At 37.6% G+C, this 12,717-nt stretch overlaps 4 protein-coding genes across 5 annotated transcripts; 1 reads left to right on the top strand and 3 right to left on the bottom strand.

Moving 5' to 3' along the window:
* Window positions 1-463: 463 nt before the first annotated feature.
* Window positions 464-1,761, bottom strand: CXXS1 (thioredoxin family protein CXXS1). The gene is made up of 3 exons (XM_021972600.2): window positions 1,510-1,761; window positions 1,240-1,362; window positions 464-843 (listed from the first exon to the last, which is right to left on the bottom strand). Exons 1-3 carry the CDS (start codon window positions 1,618-1,620, stop codon window positions 691-693), a joined length of 387 nt encoding a protein of 128 aa, XP_021828292.2. The 5' UTR covers window positions 1,621-1,761; the 3' UTR covers window positions 464-690.
* A 271-nt stretch (window positions 1,762-2,032) lies between these two features.
* On the bottom strand, window positions 2,033-7,758 carry ATK1 (kinesin 1). Of its 2 annotated transcripts, none has more exons than XM_088252033.1 (17): window positions 7,622-7,758; window positions 6,313-6,552; window positions 6,062-6,206; window positions 5,795-5,904; window positions 5,550-5,669; window positions 5,255-5,458; window positions 4,766-4,975; window positions 4,619-4,693; window positions 4,385-4,531; window positions 4,167-4,305; window positions 3,943-4,052; window positions 3,548-3,709; window positions 3,260-3,480; window positions 3,023-3,104; window positions 2,813-2,917; window positions 2,607-2,711; window positions 2,033-2,510 (listed from the first exon to the last, which is right to left on the bottom strand). In XM_088252033.1, exons 2-17 carry the CDS (start codon window positions 6,472-6,474, stop codon window positions 2,325-2,327), a joined length of 2,283 nt encoding a protein of 760 aa, XP_088108159.1. In that variant the 5' UTR covers window positions 6,475-6,552; window positions 7,622-7,758; the 3' UTR covers window positions 2,033-2,324. The 2 variants fall into 2 exon arrangements, with proteins under 2 accessions (XP_088108159.1, XP_021828309.2); XM_021972617.2 differs by lacking the exon at window positions 7,622-7,758 and adding an exon at window positions 6,934-7,204.
* A 705-nt stretch (window positions 7,759-8,463) lies between these two features.
* Window positions 8,464-9,750, top strand: LOC110768771 (oxygen-evolving enhancer protein 3, chloroplastic). Its single transcript, XM_021972620.2, has 3 exons — window positions 8,464-8,900; window positions 9,112-9,407; window positions 9,539-9,750. Exons 1-3 carry the CDS (start codon window positions 8,597-8,599, stop codon window positions 9,635-9,637), a joined length of 699 nt encoding a protein of 232 aa, XP_021828312.1. The 5' UTR covers window positions 8,464-8,596; the 3' UTR covers window positions 9,638-9,750.
* Window positions 9,751-11,730: 1,980 nt separating this feature from the next.
* Window positions 11,731-12,453, bottom strand: LOC110768765 (uncharacterized). Its single transcript, XM_021972613.1, has one exon. The coding sequence runs from the start codon at window positions 12,451-12,453 to the stop codon at window positions 11,731-11,733; it is 723 nt and encodes a 240-aa protein (XP_021828305.1).
* Between the last annotated feature and the right edge of the window lie 264 nt (window positions 12,454-12,717).

Below are 12,717 nucleotides of genomic sequence, written 5' to 3'. Positions count from 1 at the left end.
GTCACTTGGTCTTTGGGCTTTTGTCAACGGTTTAGTCCAATGAGAAATGAGAAATGGTCTCTACTTGCAGATCAGAAGTTTTATGTTCGAACAAGAATTATATATTGAGGGTTTTATATGTAATTCTTAGGTAAGGCCGTATCTCTTCGTTATCTGATCAAATTGGATAGTTTGATCCAACAGTTAAGAGATAAAACCTCATCTAAGGACAATATATAAGGCCCTCACTATAGAATGTCAAATAAGAATTATACAGTGAGGACCTTATATATGTTTGTGATAAATCTCCATTTCCTCTAATTAAGACTATAGCTTGTATTAAAATTTAAAAAAACTGGGCTTTTACACAAACAGAGAACCTCTCTGTATTTTCATTATAAGGCCCGATGAACCCAGAGGAAAAGAGAATCAAAATTATCAACAATTTGGGCCAACGCATGAAAGCCATTGGTGAGATGATATCTTTTGGGGGGCAGAATTTTTATTAAAAATCACAAGCAAAGGTGCACCATGTAAGATGACATTTGAGAACAGAAAGAATTACAAGCAGAAAATGTTACATTTACAAAGTTCAACATCCATACAGCAAACCAAAGAAAAACTTATCATCCACATATCTGTGCTAGAACCCATCACAACCACTTATTTTACATGTTCAAACTTGAAACCGTGTGATATCACACACTGCTGCTACGCAACAGAAACACGTATGGACTGAACAAAACCGTCGATCCATTTCCTTATCTCTTCAGGATTGGCACCCACAAGCTTGTCGACCAGTGCACCTTCTCTCATCAGCAAAAAAGTTGGCATAGCCTTTATCTCCAGTCGAGTCGCTACCTCCTAAGAAAACAAAAAAAAGGAGAGATATTTATATCCATATCACCATCATAAACAGCATCAAACCTCTCAAGAGTTTTTAGTCCCTATCTTTAATCGTCAAATGATTATGAATACCAGACAGCAAAGTCTTATGAAAAGCACTATCCCAAAAAGCATAAGCAAAGAAGATAAGCAATATCAGATGACTATGTTACCTAGCAGCTAAGTCTTGAGCAAGGCTCAAGTACCAGAAAAAGATAGAGATATATATATATATGCTGATGTAGTCAAAAACACTTTCATAATTGACAATTGGTCAGTGGAAGATGGTCAATTTCAAACACAAAGAAGATTCTAGGAAATATATACAAAAATTAGACAAACTTTTGTGTCAAGGAATTAGGCTAAGTTAATTACCTTAACCTCATCCACATCAACCGCGAGAAACAGAACATCCGAATAGCTTGAGGCCAATTCCTCAAAGAATGGGTTCATAGCCACCGAAGGCATGCACCATGAAGCAGTAAAGTGTGCAACAATCTACGACATATCCAATTCCAACCCAAGTAGACCAAAAAATAAAAACACGACAAACAAACTCACAAATTAAACCAAAAACTAAAAATTCAACAACAAAGTCATAAGAACATGGAACTGTGTTCAATTGAGATGCCTGAGGAGACTTACAGGGCAGCCTTGGTTGGTGGCTTGGGTTACATACAAGTCCCAAGTCTCCACAGAATCAACCTTCATGACTCTGGATTTTATGGGCTGCGCTTCCTGTACTTGACTATCCATCTCTGTTTTCCTTCCTCTGTTTCTTCACTTGCTGACTGCCTGGCTGGCGTTTTATTATTTGAGTGTATTGACAACCTATAGCCCTGTCTACGACTCTATAGTTTAGATGCTGCTAGATGAGATGAGATTTGGAAGATATTTGACCAAAACTACAAGAAAAAACAACAATATATATTTAGGATAGGTATGAATGTTAGAGTTGGGCCCACTTCCGTTTTATAATCCGGACTATGTTTTTCCTTTACCATTTTTTGATGTCCTGTTTTTGCAAGTGAGACAGCCTGTTTTTGCAATTGCGACAAAAACGTCCACTGATTTTTCTAATGTCCTGTTTCGTTACTTGGGTATATATCCTTTCACTGAAATAAAATAGCACCAGATTATTTGGCTTCTGATAACGATAAGTCAAAAGTTTGACAATCCCCGCATTCCTCAAGGGATGAACATTTTCCATATAGCACAAAATATTTATTGTCATAACTCATAAGCATACAAACAAACCAAAAAAAAAAAAAAGATGAGAGATCTCAAAGAGAAGTACAAATTAGTAAGTAGGCCTCAAGCAGAAGATCTGCAAACAAATTGATAGAGAGCCAATCTGACTCCATTATACACAACCCAACCTTTTTTTCCCGTTACAAACAACAACGTGCTTCTGCTACGAACAAATGCAGTCACACAGTAAAACAAAGATACAAACAATATCAGCCATAACTTAAGCGAGAATCTGAAGGCGGCCGTGTGGTTGTTGTCTGCCTCCGAGGGATCCCAATTTCGCAGGCATTCACTCTAGCAGCAAATCGAAGAGAGCAGAGAGATTCGCCGACTGAAGAAGCGTCTGGGGAGATGTTGACGACCATCAACGTCTTCGAATCCCCTCCCAAACATGGCTGTTTATACCATGAAGAACGAAAGCAAAGATGGTATTTTAGGTCCTGCTTAGAAATATCACAACTGCCATGCAACCAACACATAAATTACTATACCTGAAGAAGATAGGTGAGCTTTGAGTTCCTAAAAGGAACATGGTCTTCCTTTTTCGCCAAAGAAAATATGACATCACTCAAAGATGACAAGCTTTTGTTAATGGCCTGATTGTTATTCACAAACGTGTTAGCTAACACATTCAAATATGTCTTCACATATAGTTACATCTATAGGGAGAAGATTGGGAATTTCCAAGAAGAAAGACCTGAGTTTCCTTCAAACGTTCCCCAGTCGCGCCACTCCTTGATAGTCTCTCACTTCCAGCAAGATCAATAAGGTTTAAGACCCCCTGAACTTGTTGTTCGGTATTCTAGTAAGGCAAGAAAGCATATCAGCAGATACACATAGAACGAGCAAACCAGAATGAAAGATTTCTTAGAGCGCAATCATCACAGCAGCCACAAGGAATACAAACCTCATTCATGCCGGATATACGCAATGTAAACACGAAATGGCTTCTTGAAGATTGCTCATTCATCTGAGTCTTGCCCACAGACCTAACACATCATATATAATAGCAGCAAAAACTCAATGAACTTCTTAGCAGGCAATATTAAAAGTTTGATAGCAATATGCTATCTTCAGTGAAAAGGACACGCAACACATAGTTATGAAACATCACAAGATCAATTCAGAAAATTTTGAAGTATACCTGCTATTTCCAGCTTGTTGTAGAAGAGATGAAATTTCCTTTATACTGCAAACATCAACAATCGTGAGGTCAGAAACATGCGTGTTTCCATTTGCATCATGCTTTATTGTATACTGCTTTCCACAGACACCATTTTCTGTCCTCGACAAGTCTGCACCACTTGATCGACTTGTGCATAATAAATCGCGAATGTTCTCGTTGTATATCTCGAGCATTGAGGCCTGCATATGTTTAGAAGGAAATGTTATAATTTGCAAATGTAGACTAATGAAAAACAAGTTATAGTACCTGCATTCTGTATTTCCATCCCTGGGCTTGAAGAGATTGGCTCGCTTGAAATATCTGCTCTAATGAACGAGGTATTAATCCTTTTTGGTCTGGAGCATCTGGCCTACCCATCATGGTATAGGTCTTGCCAGAACCTGTTTGACCATACGCAAATATGCAGACCTACAAAAAGACGGCCAATACTCGTTTTAGTGCATGCCTCTGCATGTATAAAATGTGAAAAGAATTCACCAAAGAGGGTATAAGCAGTACTATAATGGTCTTAAAATTCCAAAGACATAATCCAATAATGCATTTAAATTTTAGTTCTTTAAAAAAATTTGTACATAACATATCCTAATGCACCTGTAATTTCTTTAAAAGGACATAAAACAATATGTAGACGCAACACGTACCTTATAGCCGTCAAGTGCACTCTGCACAAGCTGCGATATTTCAACAAAAACATCTTGTTGTGAAGTCTCATGATGAAACACCTTATCAAATGTAAAAGGATATTTTTGCCCTGCAAATAGTTAAAGTATAATTAGATAAAAAAACAACTAAGTAACAAAAGTGAAATTTCTAGAAGATTTTTAACAGCATTTGATTGAAGACATAAAAGCACACATATCCATACCACTTTGTACCAAGTCAATGCCTCTGCCAAGAGTTTCAGTTGATGTAGGATAAGAAATTACTGGGGCTTCTGTTGTATTGCCATCATCCGGTAGCAATGGACGCACCCGGCAGAACACCCTAATGTTACCTTTTAATTCCTATTATAGAAGAATATTAGTACCCTTGAAACAGAGTAAGCATAAAAAGAATATATATATATAAGAACAAAAAAACTACCAGAATAGTATTGTGCAGCTTCTTCCTTAAATTCTCTCCTTCCAGAATTTGAAGCTCTGCTTCGGCCAGGCGATCTTGTAGCTCCCTCACAATTCTCTTATTCTCTTCAAATTCTGTCCTTGTTTCTGAAGCAGATAGATCGGCCATCTAGAAGAAAGTAAATAATAGATGTTATGAAATTATGAGTAGACAGATATAGCAACATTTTTAAAACCCCTACAGCATTAATATTACCTTAAGTTTCTCATTTGCGGCTTCTAACTCGTGCTTCAATGTATCAATCTGCATCCTTTGAGATGAACATCTCTCCTGCAAAAACATGCCTGCAATATTGGAAAGCTGACACAGTATGAAATCATGAGAATAGTATCTGATACAAACCTCTACGGCTTTTGATTTTCTTGTCAAGGTATCTAATTCTGCACATGACTTCCCAGTGTATTCCTTATACTTCACCACCTCATCCTTCAAATCTTGAATCTCTCGTACATGGCGAACACGGTCATCTCTAACTTGTTGCAGCTCCCCTCGAAGGCATTTGAGCTCATTTACTAATGATTCCTTTTGCTTCAGTGCATCATCAAGTGAAGCCTACGTGCAAATGATGTGTGTTACTCAGTAAGGGCATGTGCTATAGTACGGGATTACAATTGAATAAAATGGGTCATATCCCAAGCAAACTGCCTCTAAGTTGACCAAGAATTTCAATATACAATGCTCATTACCACAATGAGTTTGAATTAGGCAGATACTAGCTTTCAATAAACAAAAAAAGTCAATAACTTTCAAGAATTGGGAAACCAGTCAAATTCTTCAGATGAAACAAAGAAGTAAATATGCTCCGCAAACGAATGCTGCACAGATACTTACTTTAAGTGAAGTCAACTGATCTTGCAATGCCTTATTGTGTCCCCTAGAATTGCTTAGGGTCTCCACAACAGTTCTTTTCTCATCTTCAACTCGTTTGAGAGATTCGGTGGTTGTTTCAAGATCAGATTGGAGTTTGCTATTGTACTGCTGTAGACTCTTGTTGTACTCTTGTGCTCGATTATACAAATCCTCAGATGAAGCAACCTGCAGAGCTTAACAACTTTAGGCATATGCATAATGCAGATTTTGAAAAACCAGACGGGAATTAGTTATCAAAATCATATGCTTATATTACTCTTTGCTCAGCAACTAATTTCTCCTCCCGGACTTTTTCAAGCTCCACTGAGAGAGAAGCTTGCAACTTCTCCGCAGCATCCCTTGCTTCCTTTTCTCTTCTGTGACTAGTAATTGCATCCTGCATGCCAAACAAAAGAATTAAAAATACAAAATACGAATAGAAGGATAAAAAGTTGAAGATATTAGCAGGACATATAATTATATCACAAAATTAGTGTACAATGCCATGATTGGAAAACTTACCAACTTCTCTGATTCTTCCTTTGCAACTTTCTTTTCTAAAGTAGCTATGTCTTCCCTCAGCTTTGAACTTGCGGCATTGAGCTCATCTACCTTGTTTTTCATCTCCACCTCTTAAGAATAAAAATCAACACATATTTTACAAATCTGTTCCTTTTTACAATTAGCCTTAAATTTTTATCAATCACATTAGAACCCACATAGTTTCTCATGTGACCATAATATTATCTACAAAGCAGGATAGTTTCACGGATAAGAATACAAAATTACCAGTATTCGTGCACTTTTGTTCAGCAGAACTCAATGCATTCCGAAGCTTTTCTTCCTCAAGAATATGGCCTTCCTCAACCTGCTGGAACCATTTGATGCAAAGCTTAAGCCTCTTAGTATAATCAGCTAACTGGTCCGCTTTCCCCTGGCACATAATGAAATAGAAAACGTTATAGAAAAAACAATTCATAGTTCAAAATAAGTAGGAACCTATTAAAATATACCAGCCAACAGTTGGGTAAGAAATAGACCTTATGATCAAACTTCTTCACTTTTAGCTTCTCATTCAACAATGCCTCAACTTCTTCCTTCGTGAACTCAACACTGGCACATTCTGAACCCTCTGTGCTGCCTATGTCACTGGTAGGTGCTGCCTCTTGTCTAACAGAAAGTGGCGGTCGTGGGCGACCCATGCTACCTTGTGCGTCTGTTTTTCTTGTTTCAATCCTCCTGCGCTTGTCTACGGGAACTTCATCAGCACTACTCTTTTTCTACACAAACAAAAAACCAAAATTAACTTCTTTCTTCAAGGCTATTGTACATAAAGATGCCAGTCATTGTGTCACCGAAATGAACTAAATAACCATAAAAAGGTGTTTGATCCATAAAATTCACCATTTGGAACATTGCAGCATACAATTCTACTCGAAGGGGATCAATAAGATCATAAAAAGAACTAAGTAAACAAAACCCCAATTTCATTTCTTTCTTTTACCATTGCTTCAGCGCCCAAACAACAAAATCGTCAGCTACCCAAGTAAGCAAACAAAATCTAAGATATAGAACTTTATTTCTTTCATTTTCTTAAAAACCAAACATACCCAGAAGGAAAAGATCATTGCTATGAAATACACAGGTAAATTAGAGCTTACAGTAAAAGGACTCCGAGGAGCCCTATTCTGGTTGCGAGAAGCCATTAATCAGGTCCCGTTCTCAGCCGGCGATCTGATAGAGCCGACGGTCGGAGATAGCGGTGTGACGTTCAGACCTTGGATTGTTAAGACTGGATTTTGAGTGAAATCGATTTGGGACTTGGGGGGAAGTTAGGGCTCGAGAGTTCAAAAAAGTGTGTCTGAGAGAAAGGGAAGAGAGAGAGAGAGCGACTGAAAATTTTGAAATTGGATCTGGCGGTACAAACTAACACGCTCTTCAAAAAAGACGTTAGTCTTTATTTGGGCCGAACGGGTTTTTGTGGACGACCACCAGCCAAGTCCAAGGGCCCAAGTTAATTATTTTATTATGGGTTTTGTTCTGTTGAATCTCACCACTTACCCACACTTTTCTTACACCTTAGATGATTTTTTTTCCATAAAAAGACCTAATTAGTAATTACTCAATTTCTCTTACACACACCAAAAAAAAAAAAAAAAAAATCTCTTACACAACCATGTCTAAACCAACCCTACTTTATTTTCTTTTTCGGACCGAATAATGGCCATGTAATCGTAAACACTATCATATTTTGAATTTATAAAATAAAAAATAACAAAGGCAGACTATCACAAAAAGCAAACAAAATGAAATTCAATCATTTATCAAATAATAGAAAGTATCGAGTACCTATTTTTCACCTCCCGTGTGTCGTAATTCAAGATTGTTGAGGATGCTCTTGCATAAAAGAGAAATAGTCAAATTTGAAGGCTAATCACGAGGAGAACCAAGATTTCAAGGTTGCAAATAAATAGAGTTATTTGAAAACCAAAGTGAGGTTGAACATTTTCATTAATTGTTTTTCCTTTTTATATTTTTATGACAGAACGAGGGAATCATAATCCCGACTTATAACCTAGATTTGTGTCATTGAATGAGTTTTGAAATTTCATTTTTGGTTTGACTACACTTTAAATTTGATCACAAGTCACTAGGCCAAATCAGGAATATCGCATATTTGCTATACATGATTTGAAATTTCGACAGATAAATTTGAACTTCAAATACTTTGTAAAAATTGCTTGTGAGTTTGTGGTTTCTGTGAAAATGGATTTTGATTCTTCCAAATATGTCGAACAGTTGGAAATGACTCATAAAAATTATGCTAGTATTTGGATGGATGAGATGTCTCTCTCATTCATTGAACCAAGGTCTCTCTATTCTTCTTAATAAAATTTCCATCTATTCATAATTGATTTGGAAAAAGACAATGTTCCTTTTAATTTTGTAAAAATAAAATAAAAACTTTAGATGGATTGTATTAACATCATTGTCATAATCTCATGGAGTCCACGTGTCAAAATGACAGAGTCCGTGTTGGATCATTATCCAGCTTGTCAAATAGAAAATGCAATGAGGGACACTTGTCAACCTCCAATTGGTTAAATCCATATCCAACTTATCCAACCGGAAAATGTCAGATAAGGTTCTTGCCCAAAATCACTCTACATCACATAAGCATAGAACAAATCCACCACCAATCACATGCACCCAGAAATATAATTTCCACATTTCTGCCTCTGTTTTATCATCACTTGGAAACTGATCATTGTTAAGAAGAAACAAAACCCAGAAAGAAAGGTAAGGCAAGGAGCTTAAGGAGAAATGGCACAAGCTATGGCTTCAATGTCTGGCCTACATGGTTCATCCCAGGCTGTGTTGGAAGGTAGCCTTCATCTAAGTGGCTCATCACGCTTGAACATAGCCAGCAGCACCAACAGGCTAGCTGTGACCAAGTCCGGGTTCGCCATTAGAGCCCAGCAAGCGCCAGCAGAGCCTGAAACTAGCCGTAGAGCCATGCTTGGTCTTGTGGCCTCTGGTTTGGCCTCTGGTTCTTTTGTCCAAGCTGTGCTTGCAGAGGCTAAGCCCATCAAAGTTGGTCCACCTCCACCCCCTTCCGGCGGATTACGTAAGCCCTTCAATCTTGTCCTTGTCACTCGTTTTTAGTCTTAGCAAGGTACAAATTTCAGTTTATAATTTGAACTATTCATTGGATTGGGATGCAAGTACATTACACATCAATTTAATTTGACCAACAAAAAATTAAGAATGTGGAATGCATGGAATTGTTTATTGGGTTTGTTCAAGAACTTATGGAGGTGAATTTGGTGTTATGGCAGCTGGAACTCTAAATTCGGATGAGGCAAGAGACTTTGACCTGCCATTGAAAGAGAGGTTCTACATCCAACCCTTGACCCCAGCTCAGGCTGCACAGAGGGCAAAGGAGTCAGCCAAGGAAATTGTTGCTGTGAAGGAGTACATAGACAAGAAGGCTTGGCCTTATGTCCAGAACGATCTTCGTCTCAAGGCCTCGTATCTCCGATATGACCTCAAGACTGTGATTTCTGCCAAATCCAAAACAGAGAAGGAGCCACTCAAGGAACTCACTGGAAAGCTCTTCAAGGACCTTGACAATGTAAGTCCATATATACTTGAACTTTCTGTCACCAAGTAATTAACATGTTGATGACATGCCGTAGACAATAATGTACCTTCAATTCATATAATTTTCTTGTTTTTGGTGTTTGTGTTTGTGTTTGGGGACAGTTGGACCATGCAGCAAAGATCAAGAGCACCCCAGAAGCAGAGAAATACTATGCGGCGACTGTATCTTCCCTGAATGATGTTATTGCAAAGCTTGGCTAAAAAGGGATTAATGTATTTTTATGTAAGGCTGTAAGCTTTATTTGACAGTTTATGAGACGAAATTATGTGGATGCTATTTGGAGAAAATCATTATCTTCACTCACATTCATGAATATTGCCACTAGCCTTGTTATATACTTGTATATTTCACCAATGTTTTGAAAAGCGAGGCGTAGAGGCAATGTGTTTTTGGTCCTACAAGGCGAGGCATAAGCCTTTTGAGACATAATTATTTTTATAATAATAAGAAAAAATTATAAATAATACAATATAATTAAACTAAACCACTAATTGTCATTGAAGCTTAATAATCAATCAAATATAACAAAATATAAGTACTAATTATAATAGTCAAACTTAAAACTCAATTGGTCATACAATTGAGAGGGAGGCTGGTTCATAAATTGAAAGGAGGGTTAGAGCTTAATAGATATGCAGTTGAGGAGAATGAATTTGGGGTTTAAGTTTGTTTGATTTGATTGTATTGGGTAGGAGAGAGAGATTGATTTGTTAAACCAAACAATAACTTTTGCAAAAAAATAACAAATAACGAAGTTTGAACACAACACCCAAAACGCACAGGTTCATTAAAACCCTAAGGTGACCCCCCACAACTAAAACGACATCGTCTCATGGAAAAAAACATAGGGTTCAACAAGTCATCTTCTTCCTCGCACAGCTCCGCCTCACACTGCAGAGCGCACGCCTTCTTATGCCTAAGCGTGCAAACAGCTAAACAAGGCAACACCTGAGGCAATTTGCTCTTGCCTTGCTCTGACACGCACTTCGACGCGTGCCTATGCATGCCTTTGAAAACGGGGACGGAGTTAGAATTGTAAAGTTAGAGGGGCCGAAGTAGAAAATACAAGTATATAAAGCACCTAAATATTCAATAATTACATATTTAAAGCTAAATATTTATAATTTAGTCATGTCTAATTTGTTTTAGAGGGAACTATAACTTCAATTATAAGTTGTTTATTACAAATTATATATGTTATATATAATATAATAGAGGAGAGATAAAAATATAGGGGGGGCAGGGCCACTCATGCCTAGGAGTGGCTTCGCCACTGTTTAAAAACACTGATTTTCACTACTATTCTGGTTTCGTTTGTGTGTGCTTGTAGGCGGATTTGTGATCCCAAAAGCAAAAACTAAGAGAAAATGAAGTAAAAATTATTAAGCCAAACAAATAGTGACTATTATGCAATGCATGATGTTCTTTATATTTGTGTAATTTTTTCTCATATTTTAACAATAAAATGAAACTGTTATTGCAACTAAATGTAGTGCTAGTTTGTTTATGCGCAAGTGAGTTTCAAAACCAAAACATAAGAATAAAATCAAGCTAAGAAAACGTCGACGGCTGCCTAGAGTCCTCTAAATCACAGCTTGAAGCTTAGTGCAATGGTTGAGTTTTGTGAATGTAAACTTTAAGGTCAAAGGTTCAAATTTCAACAATGTTAGTTCATTTGTTTTTTCCAATACAAATTAGGCCGCCACTAGGGAGCTAGCAGCCTGTCGAAAATGTTGCTCGGGTTGGGCGTTAGAGGTGGTTGCTAGTGGAGTATGTCCGGAGAATTTCACCCAAAAATTTGGTCAATGCTTGAGTGGCAAAATCATGTAACTAATACGATAGAACTTTAGTACCATTATGTTGGTACCTAAACTAACAAAGCTAGTATTTAAATATAAAAGTTATGCAATACTTAGTATTTAATGTCAAAGCCTTCTCTTTTTAATATACACAACTTAATTATCAATGATTTATTGTAGATGTGGGTTATGTCAGTTGGTCAAGACAATAATGACATGAATTATGGGAAATAAAATTGAGGAGGAGTTGGATTGGGGATCATTAGATTCAAGATTCCTATTGAAGTTGTTTACTAAACTATATGTATGGAGGAGAGTTAGATTTTGAATTCCTATTGAGGTTTTTTTTTTTTGGTCAAGACTGAAACTTCATTCCAAGGCCGGAAAAAGGCAGAAGAGCTTACAAAAAAGGAAAGAAAGCAAAACTGAAAGCCTTTCAACTGAATCCATACAACCCAGCAAAGAAAAACTTTCAATCCAAAACAAAAAGAAACTTAAGGAGGACATGGGAGTCCATCCGAGACCAGAACTTGCACCAGAGACAATGGTGGTCGTGAGACCCAGCTTTCTAGCTCCATAGCTCTAACTCCAATCATGGCTGCCTCATGAGCCGCCCGGTTTAAATATCTATGCACCCAGCTCCATCGAACCTCATGCATAGACCCACATATTCTGTGAATCTCCTCAAGAAGGGGCATAATGGACCACACTTTGTTTCTAAAGTCACCATTTATCCCATTGATGAGAAATTTTGAGTCTGTTTCCACAATGACATCTCTAAATCCAAGGTTAGCAGACAAAGCAAGCCCTTTAATTGCTGAATGAGTTTTCGCAGCTAGTGCTGAATCACAGCAAATAGGACCAGCTAAACCCCCAACAAATTGACCACCAGTATTTCTAATAACAACCCCAACGCCACCTTTCAGAGTGTCACCAATCCATCCTCCATCCACATTTATTTTCACAAAATCACCTGAAGGTGCATTCCAGGAAGCGGGATGGACATTCAAAATGTTGTTCACGACCACTTCATCACTAGGAACCCTTCGGATTTCAGTAAACTCCATTTGAGCTCTTAGCGCATTCTCAATAACCTTGGGCGGATCAATGGTGCTCCTTTCAATGACAGCCTTGCACCTGGTTTTCCAAATCTCCCAAAGGAAAAAACTTAAAAGAGTAAGCATATCTAATTTTTCTTGCTTAGACCCCGATCGCATACTCAAAACTTCATTAAACCACACATCAAAAGTTCTCAAACGTTGCTGATCAATTCGCAATGACAAAGGAGACCAAAACCAAACTGCTTGAGTCCAAGGGCAGAGAAAAAGCAAGTGTTCGATCGTCTCTTCAAACTGATCACACAAAGAGCAGATAGGAGAGCCACAAATTTTTTTTCGAAATAAATTCATTCTAGTTGGAACCGCATTCGGGACAATTCTCCACATGAACAATTGGATTTTTTACTAAATTATATGGAATTG

The sequence above is a fragment of the Prunus avium genome, chromosome 4, assembly GCF_965620075.1.
Source record: "Prunus avium chromosome 4, drPruAviu1.hap1.1, whole genome shotgun sequence".
Classification (NCBI taxonomy): Eukaryota; Viridiplantae; Streptophyta; class Magnoliopsida; order Rosales; family Rosaceae; genus Prunus; species Prunus avium.
This window is presented reverse-complemented; position numbering and strand designations above follow the sequence as displayed.